This window comes from Myxocyprinus asiaticus, chromosome 39 (genome assembly GCF_019703515.2).
Source record: "Myxocyprinus asiaticus isolate MX2 ecotype Aquarium Trade chromosome 39, UBuf_Myxa_2, whole genome shotgun sequence".
Lineage (NCBI taxonomy): Eukaryota > Metazoa > Chordata > Actinopteri > Cypriniformes > Catostomidae > Myxocyprinus > Myxocyprinus asiaticus.
This window is the reverse complement of record NC_059382.1, coordinates 26847405-26875174: the sequence shown is the minus strand read 5'-3', so window position 1 is coordinate 26875174 and position 27770 is coordinate 26847405. Positions and strand designations below refer to the sequence as shown.

Genomic DNA, 27770 nt, shown 5'->3' with positions numbered 1-27770 from the left:
TCTGGTTCAAAAGAATTATTTATTCTCAAATTGGACATCACTACTTCTCTCATGAACATGAGATAGCTGGGGTAGATGTCAAGATTTTCAATGAATTTCGGTCTGTTCCTCACACAAAGCTATTGCATGATGCCAGAACACTTGGTATGCTGCACAAAAGTTGTATGGATTGCTTTTATAATAATTTTATGGTCTATGTAATACTTTTATGGTCATTTTGGAGCTTGACAGCCCCAGTTCCCTTTCACTTTAATTATATGGAAAAGAATGTCCAGGATATTCACTTTTTGTTTTCCACAGAAGAGGCAAAGTCATACGGCTTCAAAACAGCATGATGGTCCTGTAAGTAAATGATAATATTTGGGTGAACTATTCCTTTAAGAGAGAAAAACATGGATGTTGGTGGAAATGTAAATCCTCGTTAATAATTAATGCATTACATTTCCACTTTGCTCGGACACTCCCTTGCTTGTAAATGGACACTGCCGCTAATTCACCCTCTTGCTCCTGTGTACAACACAATGGATTGTGTTGGTTTTAGAAAGCAATTTGAATGACCGCATGGTGAACCGTGTGACGACTAAGGCTTGTGTGTGTGGGTCTACATATAAATACAAGCAAACACATAACTGTGCTTAAGACCACTCATTTACAGTCATGTACTGTAAGAGCTTATTATGGAATCTCTAAAATCTCTGAACTCAACCTTCCAATTAAACATACAATTCCCTTATAACGTTGGATGTTCTTGAATTGTAGTGTTTACAGTCTGCATTTATTGCTTATAAAACATGCATTTATATTTGAATTTCCTCCCACATTTTATTCCCATACTTTTTATGTTTGCCTGCTAAATATGTTGTGGTCTAACAATGTGTAAAATTTTTGCATGTACTGCATGCAGATATACATAATATTCATGAGTATTTTTTAGTCTTCGATGCGTGTATGTACAAAATGATATCGGCAAAACATAGTTCCACTAAGCCTATTTTGTGAGAAAGGAGAAATAAGAAACATATCAGAAAAGGAATGACTGACCCTTTCAACAGATTAGGCTGACATTAGAGTGCTTGGTATAAATTTAAATTGTATTTCTAGTCATTATAAGAAGTACCCCTACAACACCACTCAGTACAATTACTTCCTGTTGAATTAAAAAATAAATAAATAAAGAAGTTCAATCCCTTTCCTCAAACATTCCAGAGGGAATTCACTAAGAATAAATTGTGTTCACTGAGAGCATTGTTTGTTTTCAAATCTGCTACAAATATGGTACACTCAAATATGTTAAGCACTCGTACGGGGCGTTATAGGTGTCCCATATGGGCTGTCTTTATTTCGGCTAAAATACGGGACATCCCATCTAATATGGGACAGCTGGCAACCCTAACGCATTGTCTGCTTTGCTTTAGCATTCAATTCACTAAAGCAATCTGCGTTGAATGCAAATTCTGCTACATAACTCCTCATCTTGCAGGCCGAATGGGGGGATGTGGAGAATGCATCAGACTACCGTAAACTGGTATACTTTACTGGGACTGTACAGCATTGTTTTGCCACTGTTTACCCTCTGTTTCTCATTGGCTGCAATAGCACAACATTAATTGCGTCAGAAAAACAGTGCTGACTTTTCGCTGCAATCTTATATAATACGCCATATAAATGTGTGTTTGCACTGAATGACTACGGCTTAATTATAATTCTCATAGTGCAGCACAACACAAACACCGTGCCTAGTAAAAACTGGATTGCAGGTGAAATGCACTGAAATGCAGCATGTAAAATTGCAACTGTTTAGTGAATTCACCCCTCTACATTTTATTTGCTGCTAGCCTTGAAGGACAAAATCTGTTCTGTCATAGCTGATACAACACTTTTATTTGCATTCCAACCAATGCATGGCCAATGCACTGCCACACTAGGTAACCTCAATTGATAGAAGTGTTAAAAAAATCTTCCCTTTTTTCACTAAAAGTGCTTTTTTTTCCTGCAGGCAAACACTGGCTTGTTGTCACAACAATCTGACATCTGCTCAAAGCGTTCTACTGTAGTCTAATAATCAATGAAAATTAAGGTGTAATACCAGTCCAAATTCCAGAGGATGCCTGATTCGGGTATTATTACATTTAGTCAGAGAGAATATATCTGTATTGACATGAGAATGCAGCTGAAATTGGATTTAGGCATGTCAGCAGGTAAGGAGGTGAGGACATGTCAATGCTTTCCCCTGAGGAATGTCAATTCTGTCCACGTGGTCCACGGTCCTCTGAGCGGTGCCCACGCTGGTGTGAGTTAGTGCTGTCTCTGAGCTAATGTGGTGTAAAGTGAACCAGGCCTAATAAAGCATGGAGGAATAAGAGCCGACAGACACGAGAAGCCATCAAGGAGTGGGCCAGGCAAGTGAGATGCACTGATTTCTGCTATATTAATCAAACAAGACATGGCTATAACCTAAATTGTCTCATTTGTGTTTGTTTGTCTATTTTTGCAGACATCCCTGGGACTTCCTAAAGACTATTCTTAAAGTTTTATGAGTGTTTCTTTAAACTTCATGTGATTTTATATCCCAGGGGTTGATTTTTATTAAAACAAACAGATTTCCACATTTTTTTCTTCTTCTTTTTATTAAACAAAGGTCACATTAAAACTGACTTTTACACCTTTTGCCATGCCTTCATCAGTTATTTTTGGTACTTTTCAAATGCCTTTAATGTATAGACTTTATTGTTTTAGCCTTGTCCCAGACCGAGACTTTCAACATTAAACTATGAAAATCCATTATAAAAGACAGATTATTACATGTTAAAAACTGATCATCTAAACAATGAGCGAAATAAACAAACTATTTTAACATTTCTTATGTGAAATCTATTTATTTATTTCAAAAATTACAACTGTCCAACAGTTGTGGCGTCATTTCCACCACACCAAACAATTTTGCACCTATAAAGTTTTTCCAAAAGTTACTTTACTTGTTAAGCAAGTCGACAAAAGTGAAAGTAAAGAGCATGCTTGCAATGAAATATAAGACACATTATGTTTGAAGAAAACAAAGAAAAATCAAGGTAAATATCACTTGTGAGCAGAGTATTTTTATTGGTTGTTATTTCCAGTTAAGCAATAATTTTGCCAGATTATGCAAAAAGTGGGAAATTATTATTTTAATTGTGTGTACATGTACATGCACTGTTGGACATTGTTATACAATGTGAGAATGTGCAAAATATTTGAATGAGAATTTATTTTCCAAACAAATACAGTGCTTAAAGTGTCTGAATTTAAAATAACACACATTTACACATATTTGTCTAATAAAATTCTCTATAAAATGAATATGTCCCATCCCTCTAATACCAACGACTAGCAATTGCAAGTAGCAAATCATGGCTTTGATGGGCGGTGATGTCAACTAAAAACATTGGCTATTTGAAAAAGGAAAATCCCTTCAGTTTGTCCACAACTTCCTGTTTCCATTGGAAATGCATCAACACAGGATAGAAACTGTGTTCGTCAAACTATTTCATCGGGTATTTAAGTGCTACCATTGCAGAGAGGACAAAAAGAGCTTTCAAATGAAAGTGAATATTGCTTTTCATCTCTAAAAACTTCATTCCTATTCTTGTCCTTTTAGTTATTTGTTCATTGGCCCAGAGTCAAGAGAGGTTCTCATTCATTATATCTTCAAATGTATTCAGCTTCATTTTGACCACTATTCACAGAAATGCTAACAAAACAACCACACCAGTGGGCTAAGCTTCAAGCTGAGGTTTCTCCTCCTTATTTCATAAAATGTATTTATACCTCCCCTAACTGCCTAAATTGAATATTAGAAGAGCATATTTACTGGCATTCTTCTCTCAACACCAGAATCTAATGGGTTTCCATCTTTTCTCTATCAGCCCATGGACATTTGAGCAGGCTATAATTGGAAGAAATATATAATTGGAAAAGACACCAGAGGGGGAGGTAGCAGAGAGCTATGATAACAGAGAGTCACACCGCTGTGTCTCATCTTTCTGTGTAAATGCCGTGGGCGACTGGGCCACACTGGGAAGGATGCATCCCCTCAATTAAATCGGTACATGCTTAAACAGTCCTGCTGACTCCTCGCTCCATTTCTGAATGCTATCTCCCGCTCAGCCAGGGGATGAAACTGTTTGCTGTAACTGCCTGACAGACTAGAGGAGGAGAGGACTGAATTGTGTTTCACAATACAGGATAAATGGCTTTCTTTCAATACCAGTGTTATGGATAGATAGGGCTTTTGTGGCAAAGCAACTGTCTGACAATCAACTCGTTAAGTCTCACAATATGGCTTTTCAACTCGCAGACCTTGAGTAGGCCTCAGGTGGGCAGGGAAGGATATTTTACTGTTTTTATAGTTATATTTGCTGCTGAAATAGCTATAATTTTACACAGGGTGGGGAAAATAAATGGCCTATTGGATTCAGGTCAGGATCAAATGTTCAACAAACTAGCCTCATTTGCAAACTGCTTGGATAATCCATCAGTTCCAGTCCAAAAGAAGATTTCCAGTCACCTTGAACATTTCCATCAGAATGCCCTCCAAAAATAGTTCAGAAACAGCTCTCTCTTCTTCTTTAGAATATAAACTGACTTTTCTTTTTAATAAACATCATCTGAAGTACTTCTGCAATGATTTATAGAATATATCTCCTTCAGTTTACAGTCTGCTTTCCATGGGCGGTAATATCACAATGTATATTGCACCATGGACATTGTGCTAACTTTTGTGAATGAGGCACAATCTACAATCTGCAGTCTAATAATTTATGTAAAAAGGAGTGAATTCGCCCCAGAGTGTAGAAGAGATTTGCTGCCCAAACTTGCACAATAAACAAAATGCTGAGAGAGAGAGAAAAAAAAAAAATAGAGAGAGAGGGAGTGATTGTGTGTGTGTGTGTGTGAGAGAGAGAGAGAGAGAGAGAGAGAGAGAGAGACTTGACTTTTGGGTCTCCTTTATATACACAATTAAACCAAAAATATAAAAAAAATAAAAAAAAGAAAGAAAAAAGGAAACAACTACATAGTCCTACAGAGCGTAAAAAACAAGGCCTATGAGCTAAAAAATTTAATTATATATATGCATACATTCTTATAGATATATTATTCTAAAATATATATTTAATTTAAAACCTCCATTCTCATCAGGTTCACATAAAAAATGTGACATCTCCAAAGATTAAAAAACAAAACAAAAAAGAGTTAACATTACTAGTAAGGCTATAATAAGCATTTTCCAGAGTCAGTCTTTTTTTTTACAATACATTTTACCATCAAGACAGGATCAATTCCTCCCCTTCTTTCCACCCTATTTCTTTTTTTTTTCTAGTACACCAAATCGCCAATTTGACCATTCCATAAAGAAAATTTAGAATTATTACTTTTTTTCTTATTTTCTACTGAATATTTCGGACCATAAATAAATAATAAGTTCTGACCCCAAGTTTTCACTAATTGCATAATATTTTCCAAATAAGAACATTCCATAAATGCATGAATTACATTTTCAAGTACACCACAAAAAGGACAACCCTCCTCAACTAAAGGATCCAGCCATGCAATGTGTCTGTTCGTAGCTTGTTACCCATGTACAGCTCTCCATTGGAGGTCTCCCACTCTCCTTTCAGTGGGTCTTTTGTACAGGGACGGACAGCTACTTTTCGGGGGAAGAGTCTGACCCCAACATCACAGCCCATTTGCCTTCTGACAAATCCTTGAGAAAATTATGATTTATGCTTTTCACATATGCTCTGTACAAAGTCTTTTTTGATAAACTGCTGAATAACCCCAGTTCTGGAATATTCAAAGAAAATAACTTTCCAGGTTCTTCCTGCCAATCGTCCTTCTTCATCAATAAATCAAAACCAGGGAAAAAGAATAAACTGTATTGTTTTCAACTGGAGTGGTCTTTAAAAAATCTCCTGCCAAAGAAGTGCTGCCTCCAAGTCTTCTAGTACTTTTTTAGCAAGGAGCACAGACTTGAAGCCCACTTTTCCTGCAAATTCTTCTGGATCTTTCCATCCACATCCTTTCCTCAAATCACATATTTTAGATATCCCAGCAGTTATCAGGTTCGACCTAATGGTATCAGAGCACAGAATACCAACAGAGAAAAGTGGATTAGAAAACAAAGATTCCTCAAACAGCCACAGTCCAGGATTTTCCCATTCTCTTAAGACTGAGAACATTTTCCACAAATCCAGAACATTAAGATAAAATGAGGTAAATCCACCAAGAGGTATTTTCTGTAAGGATATGGTAAATAACTGTTTGTCCAAGCCTATATGCCCAACTTTACATAAAAGAGCACCCATGATGTTGATGGTATAGAAGACGGAAAGCAGCAAGCCTTGATTGAATATCTATCAGCCCTTGTCCACCCTCATTCACTGGCAGATAGAGGACAGCTGCTCTCAGCCAATGCTGACCGGACCAAAAAAAATTCAACAAGAGTCTTTTGTATTTCTTGAATCAAAATCATTGGTGGGTCCAAAACCATAAACTTGTGCCAAAGTGTAGAGGCAATAAGGTTATTAGCTATCAGTACTCTCGCCCAATATGATAACTGGGGTAGCAAACATTTGCAACTAGACAACCTAGCACAAACTTTCACCATCAAGGCCTCCCAGTTTTTCTTTTTATAGTCCTCTTGCCCAATAAATACCCCAAATATTTAAAACCAACTGTGCCCCACTGAATATTGATAGGAAGTATAGGAAAAGACAAATTCAATTCAGCTTCGGTTTTGTTCCAGTTAAGTCTAGCTGATGAAGCTCTTTCATTCATTTCTAATGCCTCTTTCAAATGCTTTACATCATTTGGTTGTTGAACAGTAACATCATCAGCATATGCTGATAAAATAATAGTCTTTTTCCTTAAGCTCCCATTTATGGTTATACCTGTTCATTTATGTCTCATCAAGCACAGTATAGGTTCGATTGCTAAGCTGTACAGTTGGCCAGACATTAGGCAGCCTTGCCTAATACCTTTTTCCATGTTAACTGGTACACTTAGACCACCTCCTACTTTTATCATACATGAAGCTTCATTGTACAACATTTTTATCCATGATTAAAAGTTATCCCCAAAACCAAAACACTTAAGAACATTAAACATATACAGATGATCTACACAGTCAAAAGGTTTTTCTTGGTGCAGGAAAATGAGACCAACATCAACATTATAGACTTTTTAAAATTCTAAAGACTCTTATTAAAAACAAATGATCATAGATAAATATTTTGGGTATACAATAGGACTGATCTTCATGAATCTAAACACCCAAGACCTTTTTAAGATGATTTGCAATGCATTTAGACAATATCTTGTAATCAGAGCTGAGAACAGTGACAGGCCTCCAGTTTTTTAGCAGATATAATTCTCCTTTCTTTGGGAGAAGAGAAAGAACTGCTCTTTGACAGCTTTTAGGAAGTACCTTCAATATCTAGCTTTCTTTTAAAACATTAAAAAAGCATTTTCCAATAACACCCCAAAAGGTTTTGTAGAATTCTCCTGGTAACCCATCAAACTCTGGTGCTCATCCAGATGAGAGTTGTCACGCTGCATCTGTTATTTCCTCAAAAGTAAGATCTGAGTCTATGTACTGTCTTTCTTTTTTTCATTACGGCCAGGTAAGTCATCAAAAAGTTCACTTGAATTGCACAGATCAGTGTCTTCTTTTGCATATAATTTAGAATAAAAAACAACAGCATATATTCTCTAAATACATCTCTAAAGGTTCTGAAGCAGTGCTTTCATCAGGTCTGTGTAAACAATGCATTAAATTAGTATGAATAACTGTCTTTTCTAAGTTAAAGTATTTTGTATGAGCATCCATATCATTTACATAAATGAGACTTGTTCTAACAAGTGCTGATTTCACTTTTTCATGTAAAATTGTACTAAGCTCTTGTTTCTTAAAAAGCACATTTTCTTGAGCTCCTATATTATTTTGATTTATCAAACACTCTTGTAACACAGAAATGTCATCTTCTAATTTAGACATAGCTTTCTTAACTCCATTCATAGCCTGTGATTAAAACTGTTGACAATAAAGTTTAATTTAAACTTTTCCCACCTCCCACCATTGCAGAATATTTTCATAATCGCTTTTATGTTCTATCCATGAATTCCAAAAAATAATTATTTTTTTTAAATGAAAATCAATGTCCTCTAACAACTTGTTATTGAAATGCCAATAAAATGGCCTAGGGGTTGTTTGTGTTAAGATTATGTGTAAAGAAATAAGGTGAACATCTGAAATAATACTTGGGGTTATATGTGTTCTTTCTACCCTGCTACTGATTTTATTCTTTATATAAAATCTATCCAAACGTGCTGCACTTAACTCTATTTTCTGTCACTTTAACCCATGCATATTGTTTTATTCCCTTATTTTTCTCCCTCCAAATATCATCAAGCTTAATAACACATTTTAAAGATGTTGCAGACAAGAGATGAGGTTCTTCCCCATTTCTATCACAAATAAACTCTAAAGTACAATTCCAGTCCCCTCCAATGATTAGAAATTCCTCATGAACATAAGAACACATGATATTTGTTTATGAAAACACACACACAAAACAATTCTATCTTGACCTATCATAGGAGCATAAATGTTTATAAAAACAAAAAATATATTTTTATCTCAACCCTGATAACAAGTAAATGTCCCTTCTTGACATCACTTTTAGACAAAACATTTACTTTGAGTCTAGGTGAAAAAGTATTGCCACACCTGCGCTAAGGTTGGTGCCATGACTCAGAGCATAATCCCCCTTCCACCACTTACCCCAGTCTACTTCATTATTTTCATTACTATGTGTTGCTTGTAAGAACATTACTTGAATTTCTTTCAAATCAGTACATTCTTTTAAATAAGTATTTATTTCGAGTTCCTTCTCATAAATTCCTCTTTCTGTCTCTAAAATTTTCGCATTATTTGACGGCCTCTCCTCTGCCCTCATTCCACTAACCATAGCCTCACGAACTGCAGCAGCCACTGGCATTGACGGGACTGCTTCTTCATCAGCTCTTTGTTTATGAGGGCAAGTAAATCTCTTATGGCCAATATCTTCACACTCAAAACAGCGCAAATTGTCAGTGCTGGCATAAACCATGTATGAGCTCTCAACAGAGACACCAGGAATGATCCATCCAGAATTTTAGTGGGAGAGGTCAAAACATGAACACTTGTCGTTTGAAAGACAACACATGTTTGAGCACTGCAGATTTACAACCCAAACGAATCACCTTACAGCGTTAGTCATTTTACCAAATCGAGACAGTTCTTTAACTATCGCGTCATCTCTGACAAACGGAGGCACGTTGGAAATTGTCACTTTTGTGGCTGGAGCAGACAGTGGTGTGATCAGCACAAAAGTTTCTTTAAGCCAGATGCCACTTTCAATTATTCTGTTAACAAGTTGTTCATTTTTTAAGAAAAATGACAACTGCTTTATTCATATGAGATGCAGAGATCAGATTTTAATGGCCTACCTGTTCTCCTGCTGGCAACAGGACGTGCCCTGAGAGTGACCGAGTCCAACTCCATACCGATAAAAGCGATGCTCTGCACAGGGGAGAGCTTGCTCTTCTCCCAGTTGACCTGAAGCCTGAGTCGGTTGAGGTGCTGAAGCACAAGGTCCCTTTGCACACACAATAGATCTCGCAAGTGAGCTAGGATTAGCCAGTTGTTGAGATAATTGAGAATGCATATGCCCTTCTCCCTCAGCGGGGACAGGGAAGCCTCTGTGACCTTGGTAAAGATGTGAGGAGACAGGGACAGACCGAAGGGGAGGACCTTGTACTGGTATGCTCATCCCTCGAAGGCAAACCGAAGAAAGGGTCTGTGTTGAGGAAGTATCGATACGTGAAAGTACACATCCTTCAGGTCGATAGCAGAAGCCCACCCCCGATGCTGCGACCGAAAACTCATCCTTGTCGCTAGCCGTGGACAACACATTAAATCCGCCCTGAGGCAGACTGCCTGCATCGCTCGACAGCTCGTCAGGACAGAACTAGCATGCTGGGGGATGGGAGGTCTGCGGGGGCTGAGCCGGCAGAAACACTTCCATGTCCACATCCAGATTGCCAGCGGTGCTTGCCGACCCGGCCGGCTGAGCGTCAACCCAGGATGGACTGGGTTGGGGAGCAGCCGCGGTGGCTCCTTGCTTCATGAAGAAGGAAGTGAGCCGTGACCGCAACGTTCTCATGGGCATGTTCTCGCAATGGGAACACAACCCTTCCACGAAAGCCGCCTCGGCATGCTGGCGCCCCAGACACTCGAGGCAGATTTCATGGGTATCCGGAAGGGAGAGATAATGGCCACATCCAGTAGCGCAAACGTGGAAGGACATCTTTAAAAAGATGCCAAGCATTTGCGCAAGCACTTTTAGAGAAAATATACTCTTTTAGCACCCACAGACACAGGCTGTCGATGCGCCCATGAGAAACAAAACACTCGACCGTGCGAGGGTGACCGCTGATATGTGCCATAAAAAATCCAGCAGCATAGCAAGAGGTGAGAAGACGAACACACAAGCATTCAAATGGCATGCAAATTCCACTCGCCAATTTTCATTGGCCTTTTCTATTTTAAGCAAAGGTGTTTGGGGCTCTCAGGATCAAACCCCTAGTGTCACTACATCAACACAACATCGAGTGAGTGACAGACAGGGAACATAAAATATCCAATATCTAAATAGAAATCCCCAGTGCTGCACCTAACTAATCCATGCTAATTACACCCCCTCAAGGAAAATGTATTTTATGCTTCAGTTAGAACCACTGAGGTGTGGAGGATGGAAAAAAAATGACATGATAAAGCAGAGAACGAAAACAGACAGCTTTTCAAAATCAATCTCCATCTGATGGGCGATTTGGCAAAAATGGCAAATTAAAAGCTATTTAGTAGGAGTACATAAAGAAGAGGTTAAAGAAATCTCTGCAGCTTAATTTATCAGACTATTGTGTATTCAAAGAAAGCAACATGGTTTGGGGGAAGGAGAAGTCCTAGTCTTATCTTTCATAACATTGATTTTAAGTTCTTTTGTTTTGCTTTATTGGCTCTTTTTTGAAGGCTACCTGTTGTTGACAGTCATTAAATCACCATCTAGACCAGGGAGTGCTGTTTTAACCGTAGGGTTGTGGCACATCACTTTAATTAAAGCGCACAGTCTCACTCCGGTAGAGGGAGGGGAGGCATAGTACATCCATAATTAAAAATTGATCTGGGGCACTGCAGGTATGATGAAATTTCTGTGAGGGATGTAAGAGGGGGAACGCTTGATCGAAATGCAAACTCAACATTTTGACAGTCTGCAGCTTATGGTGGGACACCGGTTTAAAAACTAACATACTGTAGGCCAGTGGCTCTGAAATTTATTTGGTCACGCGACCATACAAAAACAGAAGGAAAAATAAATAAATAAAAAGTGATACTGCTGCAGGAGCAACCCCTGGGCATGAACACATTGCAAACCGAATCCTCCATTCATCTGCATTTAAATAGCAGAATGTTTTTCTAGTAATGTTTTTTTTTTAAATATAATACTAATTGCAATGATTCATACTTGTGAATGTTAATCCGCCTCAGTAGTATCTATAAAAGCATTTTAAACTCCAGTAAACTTCCAGTAAGAATAAACGACTGTGATTGGCCCATCCTGGCCAGCGCTGAGAAAAGTAACAGGTACAACGTGTCAGCGACAAGACTGAGGGATGAGAGGATAGTAATAGGCTGTCCAAGTTCCAAAAGCACAATACAAGTCATCCTAAACTCTGGTGCCTTATATATCAATTCTTCTGAAGCCATTCGATAGTGTTGTGTGAGGGACCGACCGAAATATCAGTGTTAATTCATTGTTTCCCCCATTTGAAACTGCCGTGCGAGACATCTTTGTTTACATAAGCACAGCTGAGAGTGCACCTGACATTATTACATGCTTTGTGCAGTTCACGCTGCATGCCTGCCAAAAGTTGAAACAAAGCAGGAGAAATAGCAGAGGTGTAGAAATTGCACACATTGGTTCTTGCGTGTATTGTCACTATTTTTGCTGAATGTGTGAAAGTGATTTGAGAATGGGTCAGTCTTCCGTGCCCCCTTACAATACCTTCATACAATTTCAGTAAGCACAGACCGATTTCAGCTGAAAAACTTTTGATCTACAGTTGCCGAATTCACAGTGAGATCAGTCTGCCAAATCAAAAAAGCCCATTCCTAAGTCTCTATGATATTTTCATCCTATTAATGAAAATTTATGGAATTCTTTTCAACAGTTTAACTGTCCAGTGGGCAAAAATCATCTGATTTCTTTAAAAAGTAATGACACAACTCTTCTCAACAAGCTGCACAATTTAAAGTATCATTCATATCCGTAACGCAGATTACGCTGGATGAGTTATGCACCAAAGATTAATAGAATAAGAGGGTTAGGATTGTTTATATCCCTACCCTACAGAAGAGAAAATAATAGATATTGGGATGTAGTGCAATTCATACATATTAGGACTGTAAGCTTGTACAATGAGCAAGATTGATAATTGTATAATTCCATCACTGACAAGTTGATAATCTTGCATACACAAGTATTTAGATACTGGGATTTGTAAATCAACGAGTCATCTAGATTATGGCCCTTAATTCTACACAGATAATGAATAGGCTTTCATCCCAAAACGTGCACCATGATAGGCAGTGGTATCACACTTCCACGACAACATGCAGGGAGTTTGGTATGTATAACTTGAAGGAATGGTTCTGATTATGGTTGCCATGAGCTTCATGCTCTCTGCCACCGCACTCCAGAGATGACCTTCATGATAGATGAGATATTAGCCCTTTTCTGCCTCCCAGTTCACACATTAACTATCTGCTAATCAGGACAGATTGAGCAGAGCTACTCTTAATCTCATCCAGGGAAACATGCTCATGACATATATGTACATTATCACCATGTGAGCTATGTTTTAAGAAGACATGACCTCAGCTGACCACAAGATGATGAGGGAGATTTGAATGTGGGTTATAAAATCACAATATACGTCTGACTCCCAAAAGGACACTAGGATACTTAAGCCACAATTAAAAATGCATGAATGTCATCTATAATCTAAAGTTCTCACAAACTTGCCACAAATTTCCCACTCATTATTTTCACATGCAAATGAGCTTGCGTTTTGCCACAAATGTTTGCTGGAAATGTAAGCATAAGAGTAGTTCTAGTAGGAAGATGTTGGGTTTCATTCAGGCATCCATCCAATCACAATACATCCTCCGATTTATAGCCTGCCAGCTGCCTCTCATTGTTTGCATACTTTCATTGTTTTCACCTCCCTCCATCCCATCACCACCAGTTTAGGTCCCATCCTGTGCTCAGCTCCCCTGCCATTATCGCCACAGACAGGATCTGATGGTTCAAGCAAGCAAGCATCAGAGTGCTGAACCGTAGGACAGGGTTTATGCCAAATGATATAAGCATCTTTCCGTTCGCATTTATTCCAGCAAGCTCGAGTCTTTCTGATAGAAGTTTGCAGCTCTTCACCGATAGTGGTTAACCTGCAGCAAACCTTTGGCGACAATGAAGAGTTAGCCAAAAAGCTCATTTGCATGTGAAAATTATGTGTATTAAATTTGCAGCAAGTTTGCAAGAACTCTCAATTTCTGTAAGGGATTGCATTAGATAACAAACTACCAAACCAAGTGGCATCTCCAAACAATTGATTCTTGAGCTTTTCACTTTTCTAGACATTTTTGCAATTATTTTAACCAGTTGTTCTCTAATTTGTTTGTGGATTTATGAAGTAAGTTGCCCTCAAGTTCAAACAGGTGTTCAATGGGAGTAACCAAAAGGGTAAGTTCATCACATGAAATATGGGAGTGTTCTATTAATGGCTGGATTACGGTGCACAACTTTACCACCAGTTTTCGACCCAAATTTGTAATTTAGCCGTCTGCTTCAGTCTGAAGATTTTGGGCCAGTCGGAGTTGACAGATTTCACAGAAAATCAAGTAGTGTATGATAGGTATAGACTCCAATTATTTACCCTCAGACTATGATTCCATCCAGTTGGAGGATATCAAATGTGGAAATCATGTGTGCGGGGCAACAAAGCTCAAGAAATGCAGATGGCGAACAAGCACTGGCTAGCTAACTTTTAACGCCACTCACCTCCAACTCATTTTGCAGTTTCTAGAGGCCATACTGGCAATGTCTTCCAATCCAAGGTTGCATCCAAATGCAACAACAACAAACAAGAACAATATATGGCACTTGGTTTGATATTGCTATCTAATGCAATAATTTGAGCATTTTAACTTGTAGCTTAGGTTGTCTAAATACTTGTTTTGGGTCACTGTACAAATTGCTGTTGTTTGTGGTACATTAACTTCATCCTAGCACATAAAATGAAGGAGCTATGTTAAGCTTGTAATTCCTGTTCTCAGACAATATTGCTGACGGATCTGATCTGGACATGATGCTGACATGCATTAGACAACTTTATCCCAACTTTGTACCCAAAGAGAATTAAGTATGCTAATTTGTCTTTATGTGCTATTTATTCAAACAAAAAGATGATCCGTTCTACAGAGTCAACAATTGTTTTTTTATTTTTATTTTTTGCACAATAATACAGTAGAAGTTATAACCGTGATTACTGCAGGTGTATATAATTAATGTTACGGTATCAAACAGGACGTCTGGGTCCAGTCAAACAGAAACATCTAGAATAGTTTAAGACAGCACAATTTTTATTAATTAGACAAAAGCCCTACATAACAAATCATTTGGAGACAAACACAGATTAATAGTTGATTAATGGAAAAGGAGGAAAAGTGGTTCTCCAAAAAATATATATATTTTTAACAACAATAAAGAGACTATTTTATGGTTACAATCAAGCAGTTATTGAACACATGGGGGTACGAGACGAACAGGTTGCACCCACCATCTGTCCTGCTGTTAGCATATCCACCTTTTCATTCAAAGGTGCAATTCAAATGGCCTGCTTTTAAAGCACACATTAACTCTGATCTGTTTAAGCTTTTGGGGGAGCTCTGGACTTTGGTTTTGTCTCGCTGTAAAGTGGATAAATTATGTTTCTTTAAAAGCATCTGCTGTGGGCCAAAGTGAGAGTACAACCCTGAATTTATTGGTGCTGGTTTAATATTCATTAAGAAAGCAATTAGCACATTGCTAAGAGTAAAAACGTTCTTCCATTTATATTAGCAGATCATCCATCAATTCTTCTGGGGGGTTACTAATTAAAAGTAGCAACGTTACTAACTTTGTAGTCCCAAAGTGCCCATCTGCAGTCTGACGCATATTGCACACAAAACACTGCTTAAAAAGACATCTGAAACCTAGCATTAGCTGGTTTGCTGGTCTTAGCTGGTTTAAGGTGGCCTCCTCCTGTCTAAGAAATCTGTCTAATCATAGTCTTTTTTCATGACCAATTTGTGTGAATTGTATTAAAAAAACAAAAAACAAACATGATATTTGTATATGAACATACAACACTCCTGCAACTGTGACATGTATTTATGTAGTTTCTCATATTTAATTTAAATAATTTAGCCAGTCTCAATAATAATAATAAAAATAATAATAACAATAAAAAAAGGTTTGTCAATTGGAATAGAAACACAAAGGAAATCATAAAGCATAATTTAGCTTTTTTGCTCTTAGCACAGTGTTCAGTCCTTAATTTATTGGGCTGATGTGAACCACTTTTGGAACACAATATGAGGGTAAGCTTATTTTCTGCAGTGTCAAACATAAGGCTTTCTAAAGGAATCTTTATTTAAGAAACACAGCTGTGCTCTTTTAATTAAAAAATAAACAGGCCTTGCAGTCTTGTTTCGTGCACGCACTCTCACTCACAGACGCGCAAACGGACGAGTTTGCATTATCAACATGAATATTGCAACATGAATATGTTTTTCCCACGTCTGTTCTGTTTTCCCATTATTTAAACACTTGCTGGATGAATGTCTTTGACATTTGCACCGTGTCTCGCTTTTTCTTCACCGTCTCGCGCAGGACTGGCACTGTTTAAACACCATGTCAAGTTAAAAAGAACTTCACATTTTCAAAAAACGCATGTTGAGACACCTGCACTCTGTTTCATTCTTTGTGCTGTGTCTAGATTGTTTTTAGCGCAGTTGTCACAATGACCCAACAATCTGAACAAGTTCAGGCTGCATAAAGGGGACTGTTGCATTGTTTCATATTATTCCAGATTGTTCTGCACCAGGTGAGTTTTCGGCAAATAAACGGTAAGGCAATGAATTTTCCCTTCTGCTCTAGTGTACTAAGAAGCTGCCGTGCCTTGTTAAAACTGTGTATGTTTACTGTTTAAGTACTGTTACGAATGTTGCCTATATGCTTAAATACAGCTATACTAGGAGAAGAAGGGGTGGGGGGTGGGGGGGTTGTTGCTGTCCTTTTCTGCATATCGCGGTGCCATTTTGCAGCCCTCTTCCGCCAGTCACAGGTTCCTTGGTATAACGCGCTGGTCCGTTTCAGCTTATCACCGCCCGTTCGGCACCGTACGGCCCCGTTTCACAGCCAGCCCACCAGGACTTTTCACGGTTCTCCCTATGGCCGGTCTGTCCCTGCACATCAGCCTACAATGCCTGTACTAGCACACAAAATTAGTCAGAGCTACATTACACTGATCGATGTTACCATTGAAAATGGCTTGGCTTTCCATGAAAACTGCCGACTTCAAGAAACAAGTGTAATTTAATGTATATACAGGCCTGTAACACATTGTTTTGTTAACCTGAATGTTTTCATCACATTAGCTATGTTCCAAAATTTTAAAAGCTGCCCCGCTGTCTACAGAGGCAGCTGCCTTGGAACCTCATAAGTGACAAATTTGGATCACATTACAAAGGTAGCAACTCAACGCAGTACACAAAGCACTCTGCAGAAGATACTTGACTAAAAAAATAAAAACAAATAAAAAAAAAGATAGGATAGGATATTCAAACTTTAGAAACACGCCTCGAGACACCTGTGTTCTGTTACATTTATTAAAGCTTTTATTTTAGTGTAAGAATGCATTCGGTCTGAATGACCCCAAATAATGTTTTCAAATCAATGTATGTACATTGAGGCAGCATAATAAAGATGCCTCCCTTTGTGAATAGCTTTTGTGTCAAGAGCACAGCTATGATCCCATAATAACTGTCTTCGAAGGCAGCTCACTATAGTTTTTGGAACAGAGCAAATGTTTCACAGCAAATCAGAACCTTGGCTCTATGTTAGATAGCAGAATATTTTCTCCTTTATCCCCAAGAGTAAAAATGAAGTAAATCCTATTTTGATATGTCTGTCTCCATTGGTCTGTACTTCTGGAGAGGTTGTTCAAGGTGTTAGAGTGAGCTGTCAGTGGTACAGCAACTTCCTGTAACATCCAATCACAGTGAAGTGTGGCCAACATCATCAATAAAAATAGAGCAAGTGCCTATCCAGATCCAATGCAGCCCTTATGGAGCTTACTGAGTGTAAGCTGTTTAAGTGAAGCTATTTACCACTAACATGAGTAGCCTGCATTGACCTTTATACTGCAACATGGTACATCTACAGTATATGCACCCTGGAAAAGCCTATTGACACTCTTAGTCAGTCAGAAAGAGGGACATTGTGGACATGTGGTTAAAAGGTCAGGAGAGAAAAGAGAAGGTTCTAGCAAAAATGACTGGATGCCTCTCTTAGAATGAATCACTATGCTTTAATGCACATGGGCTTGGGAAGCAGGACTTCTACTTGGGCAGACCCAGTTTCTCATTACTTCTAATCATTTCGAGGCCTCTTTATATTCAGTGCAGAGACCTAGCAATGTTTGCTTGCAAGGCAGCACTGTATTGATATTCCTCATAAATTATGGCTAGGGATTTCTTCTAAACCCTTACCCCGAAGGATTAAACTTCTGCAATTAATTCAGCATGAACCGCTTGTACGAAAGACCAATCCCTATTCAGTTTGCAAACATTACTATACTATTACTATTTGTCTTCTGAATTGTTATTGGTCTTCTTTCCTCAAATCCATTTTACCAATTGTAGCCACTGCAAAAGCAACACATTGAGCACAAAAACATGATTTTAAAAGTTTTAAACTTGAAACCCATCTTAAATCGTGCCACACATGGTGCAAAACTTTATACATTTAAGGCAGAATGTTCTAGTTTTACCTTTACTAACTCATTTTGTTCACACAGCCAATGCAGCCTAACATTTAACCATTAAATTGTTTATTGCAGGGCAGTTTGTTAGCTTTTATGGGTATTAATTCAAGTGTAGAAATTAATTTATACATTTTGTCCAAGGTTGTGAGATGGATGCTAATTCATGATTGTCCCCAACACCCAGACTAATTAAACATACCAGACCACTGTGAATGACGAGATATCCCTAAAAGGTGTGTATTGTAAACATTAGTAAAGACTAATTACCCTGTGCCCACCTCTCCCAGCACACATTTGTTGTCGGTCTTTCATGTGAAATAGAATCATCTGTTAATCTGACTATAGAGTCATCGCCTTTGATATTTCAGTTTTCTTTCATGAATGGGATTTCGGAAGCTCAAAAGAAAATTGTGAACAAAGCTTTCTCCTGAACAAACAAAAGCACCCTACTATGCACTTCATACTATGCACAGCATTGTTTTAAAATTAGATTTGTTGAGGGTGACGTCACTGAAGGTTGTCAACTTGTGCTGTGTTTAACGTGCGATTCACCTACGCCAAAAATGCAGTTCTTTCTCTTCTTGGATTGGCGCTAACTTTGCCTTATTGAAATAGTCAAAAAGTCCTTTCCACTTATGTGACAAGTAAACTGATCTGATTCCATAAACACTGAAATTTCTCTTTTTTGTGTTGAAGATCATATAAAAACTGTGCTTTTTAACAACCTAGGAGAGACAGTAATAATATACAATAGTAACCAAGCAAGCATCAATCTCTTCTGCTGGCCGAGTTTTTCGACTAGCCAAGTTACCTTAGGATATGAATACATGAAGTACATGAGAAATATCATGAAACAAACGCTTTAGAATAACAAAAACATCTTTACACTTCGCCATAATTTTTAGGCAACCTAAAAAAAGCATGTTAGCCCAGTAATGAATTAGCCTTAACCTAATTAGATATTCAATTCACAAAATAATTTAACATCGTACCTGTAGACCAAGGTATCATCCACTGAGCTGTTGTACTGAATCTGATACATCCTGATTCCAGGGAAATGTTGTTGTGAAGGCCACCTGATGAGTGCAGAATTAGCTGTAAGCTCAGCAAGAACTAACTTCCTCTCCAGAGTCCTGGTCTCATTGCTTGCCGAAGAAGTTGACTTGGCAGAGGTAAGAATATCAGATGGTCCTGGATCAGGTTCACGGATCCGGTTAGTGCTGTTAGCTAAGTGTGGCAGTGGATTGACCACCAGCTCCACTGTGCCAGTAGACTCCCCTGCGGCATTAGAAGCAATGCAGGTGAAGACTCCTGTGTCCTTCAGGGAGGTGATGTTGATCTCCAAGCTCCCATTGCTAAAGCTTAAAGTTCGAGAAGTGTTGGCGATTAGACGACCCTCTGGAGTGATCCAGTGAATGTCAGGGTCTGGGTCCCCATTGGCCTTGCATTTCAAGCTGGTGGGCTGGCCCTCCATGATGAAGGTTTTCGGAGATTTCCTTGTAATCACAGGAGGATCACAGATAAACTCCTCCTCTGGGATGGTCCAGAAGTATTTTGCTGTAAGATCAGGAGGTGAGGCGCAGGTTTCAAGGTCATCCTCTCGCGTTACCCTTCTCAGCCAAAGTAGCTCGCAGTTGCAATGGAGTGGGTTTCCTCCAAAGCTCAGGACGAGAGAGGAAAGAGGTGACCCTTTTGACTTGGCATAAACTGGTATCCTAAGAAACAAAGGATCAGGGGGTATTTTCTTTAGCTTATTGGATGTCATGTCTAGACGGGCTAGTTTGTGTAGGTTTGAGAAGACTCCTAAGGGGACATGCTCTATGAGGTTATGGTCCATATTGAGAGTATTCACATTGGTGAGCCGTCCAATAGTCTCCCACGGTATGTCCACCAGGTTATTGTACGAAAGATCAAGGTCCTCTAGAGTCCCCAAAAAGTCATCAAAAGCATGTGGGGAGATGCTGTGCAGTTGATTGTTGGCTAGGATAAGGTGCCTCAGATTGGTGAGTCCTCGGAAGTGGTCGTCCACGATGACACTCAGGCGGTTGCTGTCCAGGTGCAGTGCCCGCAGCCGCTTGAGGTCAGCAAACGTGTAAGGCATAATTTGGCTGATGGTGTTGCGGGAGAGCGTCAGATGGAGGAGACTGGTCATATTTGCAAAGTCCCTCCTCCTTACCGCCGTGATGAAGTTCTCGGTAAGGCGCAGCTCCACCGTACGCCGATCGATGACTGTTGGCACGAAAAGCAGGCCGGTCTTGGCGCAGAGTATAGCCAGAGATGGTGACAGATTCTGGCACATACAACGCTTGGGGCACAGCTGACCCGATGCAGACACAGCCAGCACCAGCAGGGAGAAGATCAGCCGCTCCATCTCTCTGAGGAACTGCAAGACAAAAAAACACATTGTGAAGATATGCAAATACACTCTTCACATGTATGTTCAAGGCCAATGGCTTTGCAAATGCACTGTCACATATGACGAATAGCCCTAAACATTATATTGCTGAGAATGGTCTGGATTGGGGAAGATGGTCTGTAAGGTAGTTTTATGTCACTATTGGACTCTTTTGGAAAATTCACTTTTCACAATTAAAGAGGTCATTACTCTTACCATGTACTGTATCACAGCTGCCTAGAGGCATTGACGTAAAAAGTAAGAAACCTTGTACCATGGTAAAAGCAGAAAATGACTTTTGCATGTTATGCTTCCACAAAAATGTAGATTTGACCTCATTATGAGCAAGTTTGAGTGGGGATGATGTAAGGTAATTGATATAAGTAACCTTTTGAACCATTGCTTAAAGGAAAAGCTCATCCAAAAATGATAATTCTGAAATTGTTTACCCTCATATTTAAAATCTGTGTGCTGTTATTTTTTTCAATAGAACAAAAAAGTAGAAATTTTTTGAATCTTTAGAATCTTTACACAGCTTTTTATGTAAAAAAAAAAAAAAAAAAAAAACACCATAAAAGTAGTCTATCACTTATTCCAAGTAATTTATTCACTGTTAATCTTCCCCTCCACTGAAGTTTGTATCTAACCTGCATTTGCTGTTTTGGCGATTCAAAAATTGCTGTTTTGCCGTCAATGACATTGACACACCATTCTTTTAACTTGGACGCATAGGTGAGTAAATAAAGGTAAGTAAATAATGACATAATTTTCATTTTTGGATTAACTAGTCCTTTAAAATACATTAAAAATCTCAGTCTGCATTGCAGGAATACAGGAATATTGCAGGCTATATGTTTCTGTTGTAAATATTGCATGTTTTCCAATGACAGACAATAGTCTTCCAGGTGCAGACATAGAAATATCAGAAGGAAAATGAGACCAGTACAAAGCACTTCTCACATTTTCAATTCCCATGTTCTCCTCTCAATCAAAATGAAGCAATTGTCAAGTTACAGAAAGACGTTCATTCTGAAAAACTTGTCCTTCATGAAATGAGTGCGCCTCGTAGAGGGGGCCCTAGTTTTCTTTGTGTCTTTGTGTACCACCATGGGTGGTAGACCGCTTAGGTCTTCCACATCCCGTCCAGGGGCCAGACATGGAGATTCCAGAGGTCTGGTCGCTGGTGACAGAGGGTGCCCTGTCCCTGAGAAAGAAGGTCCTTCCTCAGGGGAATTCACCGGGGGGGGGGGCTGTCGTGAGGAGCGTGAGGTCCGAGAACCATGTCTGGGTGGGCCAGTAGGCTGCTACCAGGATGACCTGCTCCTTGTTCTCCCTGACCTTGCACAGGGTCTGTGCAAGTAGGCTCACTGGGGGAAACACATATTTGCGTAGGCCAGGGGGCCAGCTGTGTGCCAGCACATCTATGCCGAGGGGAGCCTCGGTGAGGGCGTACCAGAGCAGGCAGTCGGAGGATTCTTGGGAGGCGAACAGGTCAACCTGTGCCCGTCCGAATTGACTCCAAATCAGCTGGACCACCTGAGGGTGGAGTCTCCACTCTCCTCTGAGGGTAATCTGCTGTGACAGCACGTCCGCTGTAGTGTTGAGGTTGCCCAGGATGTGAGTGGCTCACAGCGACTTGAAGTGCTGCTGACTCCAGAGGAGGAGACGGCGGGCGAGTTGTGACATACAACGAGAGCGCAGACCGCCTTGGCGGTTGACATATGCTACCGTTGCCGTGTTGTCTGTCCAAACTAACACGTGCTTACCCTGGATCAATGGCCGAAACCTCCGCAGGGCGAGCAGAATTACGAACAACTCGAGGCAGTTGATATGCCAATGCAGTCGCGGACTCGTCCAGAGGCCGGCGGCTGCGTGCACATTGCAGATAGCACCCCAGCCTGTTTTGGAGGCATCTGTCGTGGCCACGATGCGCCTGGAGACCAGTTCTAGAGGAACCCCTGCCCATAGAAATGAGAGGTCGGTCCAAGGGCTGAAAAGATGGTGACAGACCGGCGTGATGACCACGCGATGTGTCCCGTGGCGCCATGCCCATCTTGGGACTTGAGTCTGGAGCCAGTGCTGAAGCGGCCTCATATGCATCAACCCGAGCGAGGTGGCCACCACCGAGGATGCCATATGCCCCAGGAGCCTCTGAAAAAGTTTCAGTGGAACCGCTGTTTTCTGTTTGAACGCCTTCAAACAGGCCAGCACCGACTGGGCATGCTCGTTCGTAAGGTGCGCCGTCAAGGAGACTGAGTCCAACTCCAAACCGAGAAAAGAGATGCTCTGAACCGGGAGGAGCTTGCTCTTTTCCCAGTTGACCCGAAGCTCAAGTCGGCTGAGGTGTGAGAGCACTAGGTCCCTGTATGCGCACAACATGTCTCGAGAGTGAGCTAGGATTAGCCAGTCGTCGAGATAGTTGAGAATGCGAATGCCCACCTTCCTTAACGGGGAAAGGGCAGCCTCTGCGACCTTCATGAAGACGCGAGGAGACAGGGACAGGCTGAAAGGTAGGACTTTGTACTGATACGCCTGACCCTCAAATGCAAACCGCAAGAAGTTGTCGAGGAAGGATCGAGACGTGGAAGTACGCATCCTTCAGGTCTACCGCCGTGAACCAATCTTGATGCTGGACGCTCGCCAGAATGCGTTTTTGCATCAGCATCTTGAACGGGAGTCTGTGTAAGGCCCAGTTCAGTACTCACAGGTCCAAGATTGGCCGCAACCCACCGCCTTTTTTCGGTACGATGAATTAGGGGCTGTAAAACCCCTTCTTCATCTCGGCTGGAGGGACAGGTTCTATCGCACCCTTCCGTAGAAGGGTAGTGATCTCCGCGCGCAAGGTAGCAGCGTTTTCGCTCTTGACCAAGGTGAAGTGAATACCGCTGAACCTGGGCGGGCGCCTGGTGAACTGAATCACATAGCTGAGTCGGACAGTCCGGATCAGCCATCACGACGGATTGGAAAGTGCAAGCCACGCGTCCAAGTTCCGCGCAAGGGGGACCAAGGGGGACCAAGGGGACAACGCCGTCGGACGTACCGGCAGGTGGGGCCTCGCGGTGGGGCGGAGCTCCAGGTACCACACCATGTCGTGGCCGTGCTGAGTCTAGGTACATCGAAGCACTTACCTGGCTCCTTGTGACCATCCCCGGAAACCGGGACGGGGAGGAAGAGGCCTGTCCTCGTAACCTGTGGAGACTGCCACATTGGTGTGGCTGTGTGCCACAGCTGGGCGCATAGGGGTGGAAAGACCACCGCTGGAGCACCAATCCTGCAAGAAAAAACCCGTGGACAGTAGTCGTGATGACGACCATGCACACCGGGTATGTGACCCAGGGAGGAAGGAAGCCAATATTTTGCTGAACTGTTGGGTACCGCAGCCAATTGTGCATGTGGCGAAATCAAACAAAAAGGCCACCAAAGATTTTCCCCTGGCCCTCCACCGGGGGATGGAATGGTCTTCTTACCAGCTCCAGGTGAGTGGGTTCCCTCATCCTTGGATCGCCTGTCTCAGGGGTGCTTTGACGACCTCCATGGGTTCTTAGGTGCCGACTGTGCACAGTTCCTGCATCAAATCTGGGGCAGAACTACCCTCGTGCAGTTCTTTCAACGCCTTGGCTTGGTGGACCTGCAGGAGAGCCATGGCGTGCAGGGCAGAGGTGGCTTGTCCAGCAGCGCTGTAGGCTTTAGCTGTCAGGAACGACGTGAGCCTACAGGGCTTGGACGAGAGCTTAGGGCATCCACGCCAGGTGGCAGCACTCTGGGGGCATAGGTGCACCGCGAGTGCCTTATCCACCGGGGGAGTCGCCGTATAGCCCCTGGCCGCCCCGCCATCGAGGGTAGTGAGAGCGGGGAACTGCTCGGACAGTAAAAGGTGCCTCACACGATTTCATCAGCTCCTCGCTAAAAAATCGCCCCCAGTGCTAGCCCGTAGGTAGAAGGACCGAGGTGGGAAGCAGCGAAAGCAAGCCGCAACCGCAACGTTGCCATGGTCATGTTCTCGCAATGAGAACATGAACCATTCACAAACGCTGCCTCCGTGTGGGTCGCTCCCAGACATGAAAGAGAGCGATCATGACCATCCGAAGTTGAGAGATAACGACTGCAACCAGGAATAACACACAATCGGAAAGGCATCTTTAAAAAGACGCGTCTTTAAAAAGACATTCCGTGTGTGCCGCTCTTTTAGAGAAATATATACTCTTTTAGAGGAAAAAAGCTCTTTCAGGAAATATACTTTCTTGTTTTCTGCCGAAGCGCCCAGGAGCGTTCTATGCAGTGCACAAGTGCAGAGGAGGGAGAGGCCGCTGAAATGCGGCGTCAGATCCAACAGAGGTGAATGAACAGTAGAATTCAGCTCAATGAGCATGACCGTTCGGCTCCGAAGAGAAAATCTGAATGAGTGGTTGCATACCAGCTCCTTTTATACCCATATGTCCGGGGGAGTGGCATGCAAATACCACTCGCCAATTTTCATTGGCCTTTTATCATAGACCAGAGGTTTCTCGGGCTCCCAAGAGTGACCCCTAGTGTCACTACATCGACACAATGTCGAGTGAGTGACAGATAGGGAACTATGTATGTGAGATTGTTAAAGACCATAAAATGTTCGTTTGGTGTAAGTTTTGAAAAGGGAATCATACGGAGTCATGTCTTTAATAAAATTCCAAGTGAATTAATGCCACCCATTGATGAAATGCCTTAGAAGAACAGATCAGTATAGAAACTGCTATCGTGCTTAGTTAGATAATTGTGACAAAATGGAGATACTCCAAGCAATAAAATACTTTATATGCACCCATGCTGAAAAAAAAAAAAAAAAAAAAAAACTTTAAAATATAAAGTAGAGGGCATTTGTCAAACATTAGTTCATGGCGATAAACAGATAAGTTAAATACACTTCAAAATGGTAACCAGTCCTTTTCTTAAATATTCTCCTCAATCTGTAAATAGCATATGTTTGAGGAACTAGTATCGCTGGATAAAACCACCTGAGGTAAAAGGAGAGAGTGCCACTTCTCTTTACTCTGATGTTAATGTAGTGAGAGGCAGCAAGTGATTTCCAGAGTCTTTTTAGTTTTCTGAGCCTCTGCTACTGACAGACTTCCTGGCCCCCAGAGTTCAGATGCAATGGAGATGGATTAGCACATCCGTGAGTTTGCTTTTTACAGGAGTATCTGTAGGCCCTGTGAGGCTAAGGTGCGGTGAATCAATCCAAACTTCCTTTTTGCTGCAAGGAATGGGGGAAAATGTGGTCTTCACAGACTGTGAATGCTGCTTCAAATTTCCTATCTGCTGTGACCAGCTGTGACACACTGCAACATGGTGTGATGACATTATTTACTTGTTTTGTTTTGTCCCTCTGTTGAAAGTGGGTACAACTGACTTGCAACTACTGTACATTGTTGCCAGTGTTGGAGGGTAACTAACCAATAGCAACACTACTAACTTAACTATACTGTATATTTTTAAGTTGAATGCCAGTTGCTTAGCTATTTTTAAAATAGTGTAGCTTTTCCATTAACAAGTTACTTTTTCTAATAAGTAGTGCTGTAGCGTCACAAAACGTTACATCACTTTTTTGTCATACTGTGCCTTAGAATAGGGCAAACTGAGGGAATAATTAAACTTGCTCACCTAAACCATCCTCTGGCTCTCATATGCAGCTTTGGAAAGTCAAAAATATTTAAGTGAATATGTTCATATTCATGGATTATTTAAGTTCATCTGTTTAATTATATGATTCACTAATATGTGTTGAAGTCAAATTCATTTTAGTGAATCGAATCATACTAATGTTTCATGTAAATGAACCATTTCTAAAAAATTATGTACTGATTCACTTGAGCCCCTATGAAGTTCTGCATTCTCTTTTTTGAAAAGCTTGATAATAAGTTAAATGCTGATTTTAAGCACTATGTTTTTTTGACACAATTTTAGAATATAGTGGGAGGAATTCACTAAGAATGAATTGTGCCCAGTAAAAGCAGCATTTTTATTTTATTTGTATTTTCTTAAAGCACTGTCTGTGCTGGTTTAGTGGCTGATTAACTAAAGGAATTATGCATATTAGGCAACGTCACAAACGCACCCACAAAATCGCTGCAGAACGGAATTTGCACATGTAATTCTGATCTTGCAGGCCATTTCTGAGCAGTGATTGCACCTGGTTAAACTACTTTCTTCCCGGAAGTGCACGACGAGCTGACGAGGTCGTGGAGGGCACCTTTTTCTGCCCGAAACCGACCTCCCAGCTCGTCCGCTTTCACTACCCTCGATGGCGGGGCGGCCCACGGGTATACGGAGGTCCCTCAGGTGGATAAGGCGGTTCCAGTGCACCTGTGCCCACAAAGCACAGCCACCTGGCGGGATCGCCCGGCACTCCCTTCCAAGGCATATGGGATATTAATTTATTATTGAGAACATTGATTTCAGAAAGATTGGAACCTCATCAACCACCAGCTATATGCATTGACGTTTGTTCCCCCAAAAGAAGAATAGATTGAGAACTTAGTGTATTTTCCTGATGGAGACCAGCTGCTGAGGAGCTTAAACATCAAAATCCAACATGAAATGACTGTTGCTTGGAAGAGTGAAGCATAGCTTGACATTGTTGTGTGTTTCACTCACATGCATGTAAATAAAACACGGAAGTACGCAAACAATGAGAGACAGCTGAGCAAGCTTATGAAGCGGAGGTTGTATTGTGATTGGATGAGATGCCTGATGAATGAATCCCGAGATCTTCCTGCTAGAACTAGGCTCACGCTTACATTTCTCATTGCAGATTTAAATAGTATCATCTGACAACTGTATATTCAAAATATTTTTTCTTTACATACTGTAGCTACAATGTGTAACTTTTTGTTAGTAACTTTAAAAAGGGTAGTGTAACTGTAGTTTAACATCTTTGAAACTGTAACTTTCCAAGCTACTCATAATTTAAAGTCGCTTCTCCAACACTGTTTGTTGCAGTATTGTTACCTATTATCATGTGACTCAAGATCTTTTGTGCTTCAATCAATGTCATCCAGCGGAGAGCTCTAGAATCAAGCAATCACAGTAATAATATGCTGCCTTGGGACTTGCGATGTGACCTGCAGGGTGGATGTCATACTTGTCTGTCACTCACAGTGTGTGCTGAATAATC

The 27770-nt window shown here is 40.8% G+C and overlaps 1 protein-coding gene across 2 annotated transcripts in view; it reads right to left on the bottom strand.

The window, feature by feature from the left end:
- The window catches only part of LOC127429547 (leucine-rich repeat and fibronectin type III domain-containing protein 1-like protein), a 204741-nt gene that overhangs the window by 68070 nt on the left and 108901 nt on the right, over positions 1-27770 (bottom strand). For both annotated transcript variants that reach the window (XR_007895306.1, XM_051678660.1), the window contains exon 3: positions 19218-20608. Coding sequence is in view for 1 of the 2 variants with exons in the window: in XM_051678660.1 (XP_051534620.1) it covers positions 19218-20596 (1379 nt within the window). In the remaining variant the exon portion in view is untranslated. The remainder of the gene's footprint in view (positions 1-19217; positions 20609-27770) is intronic.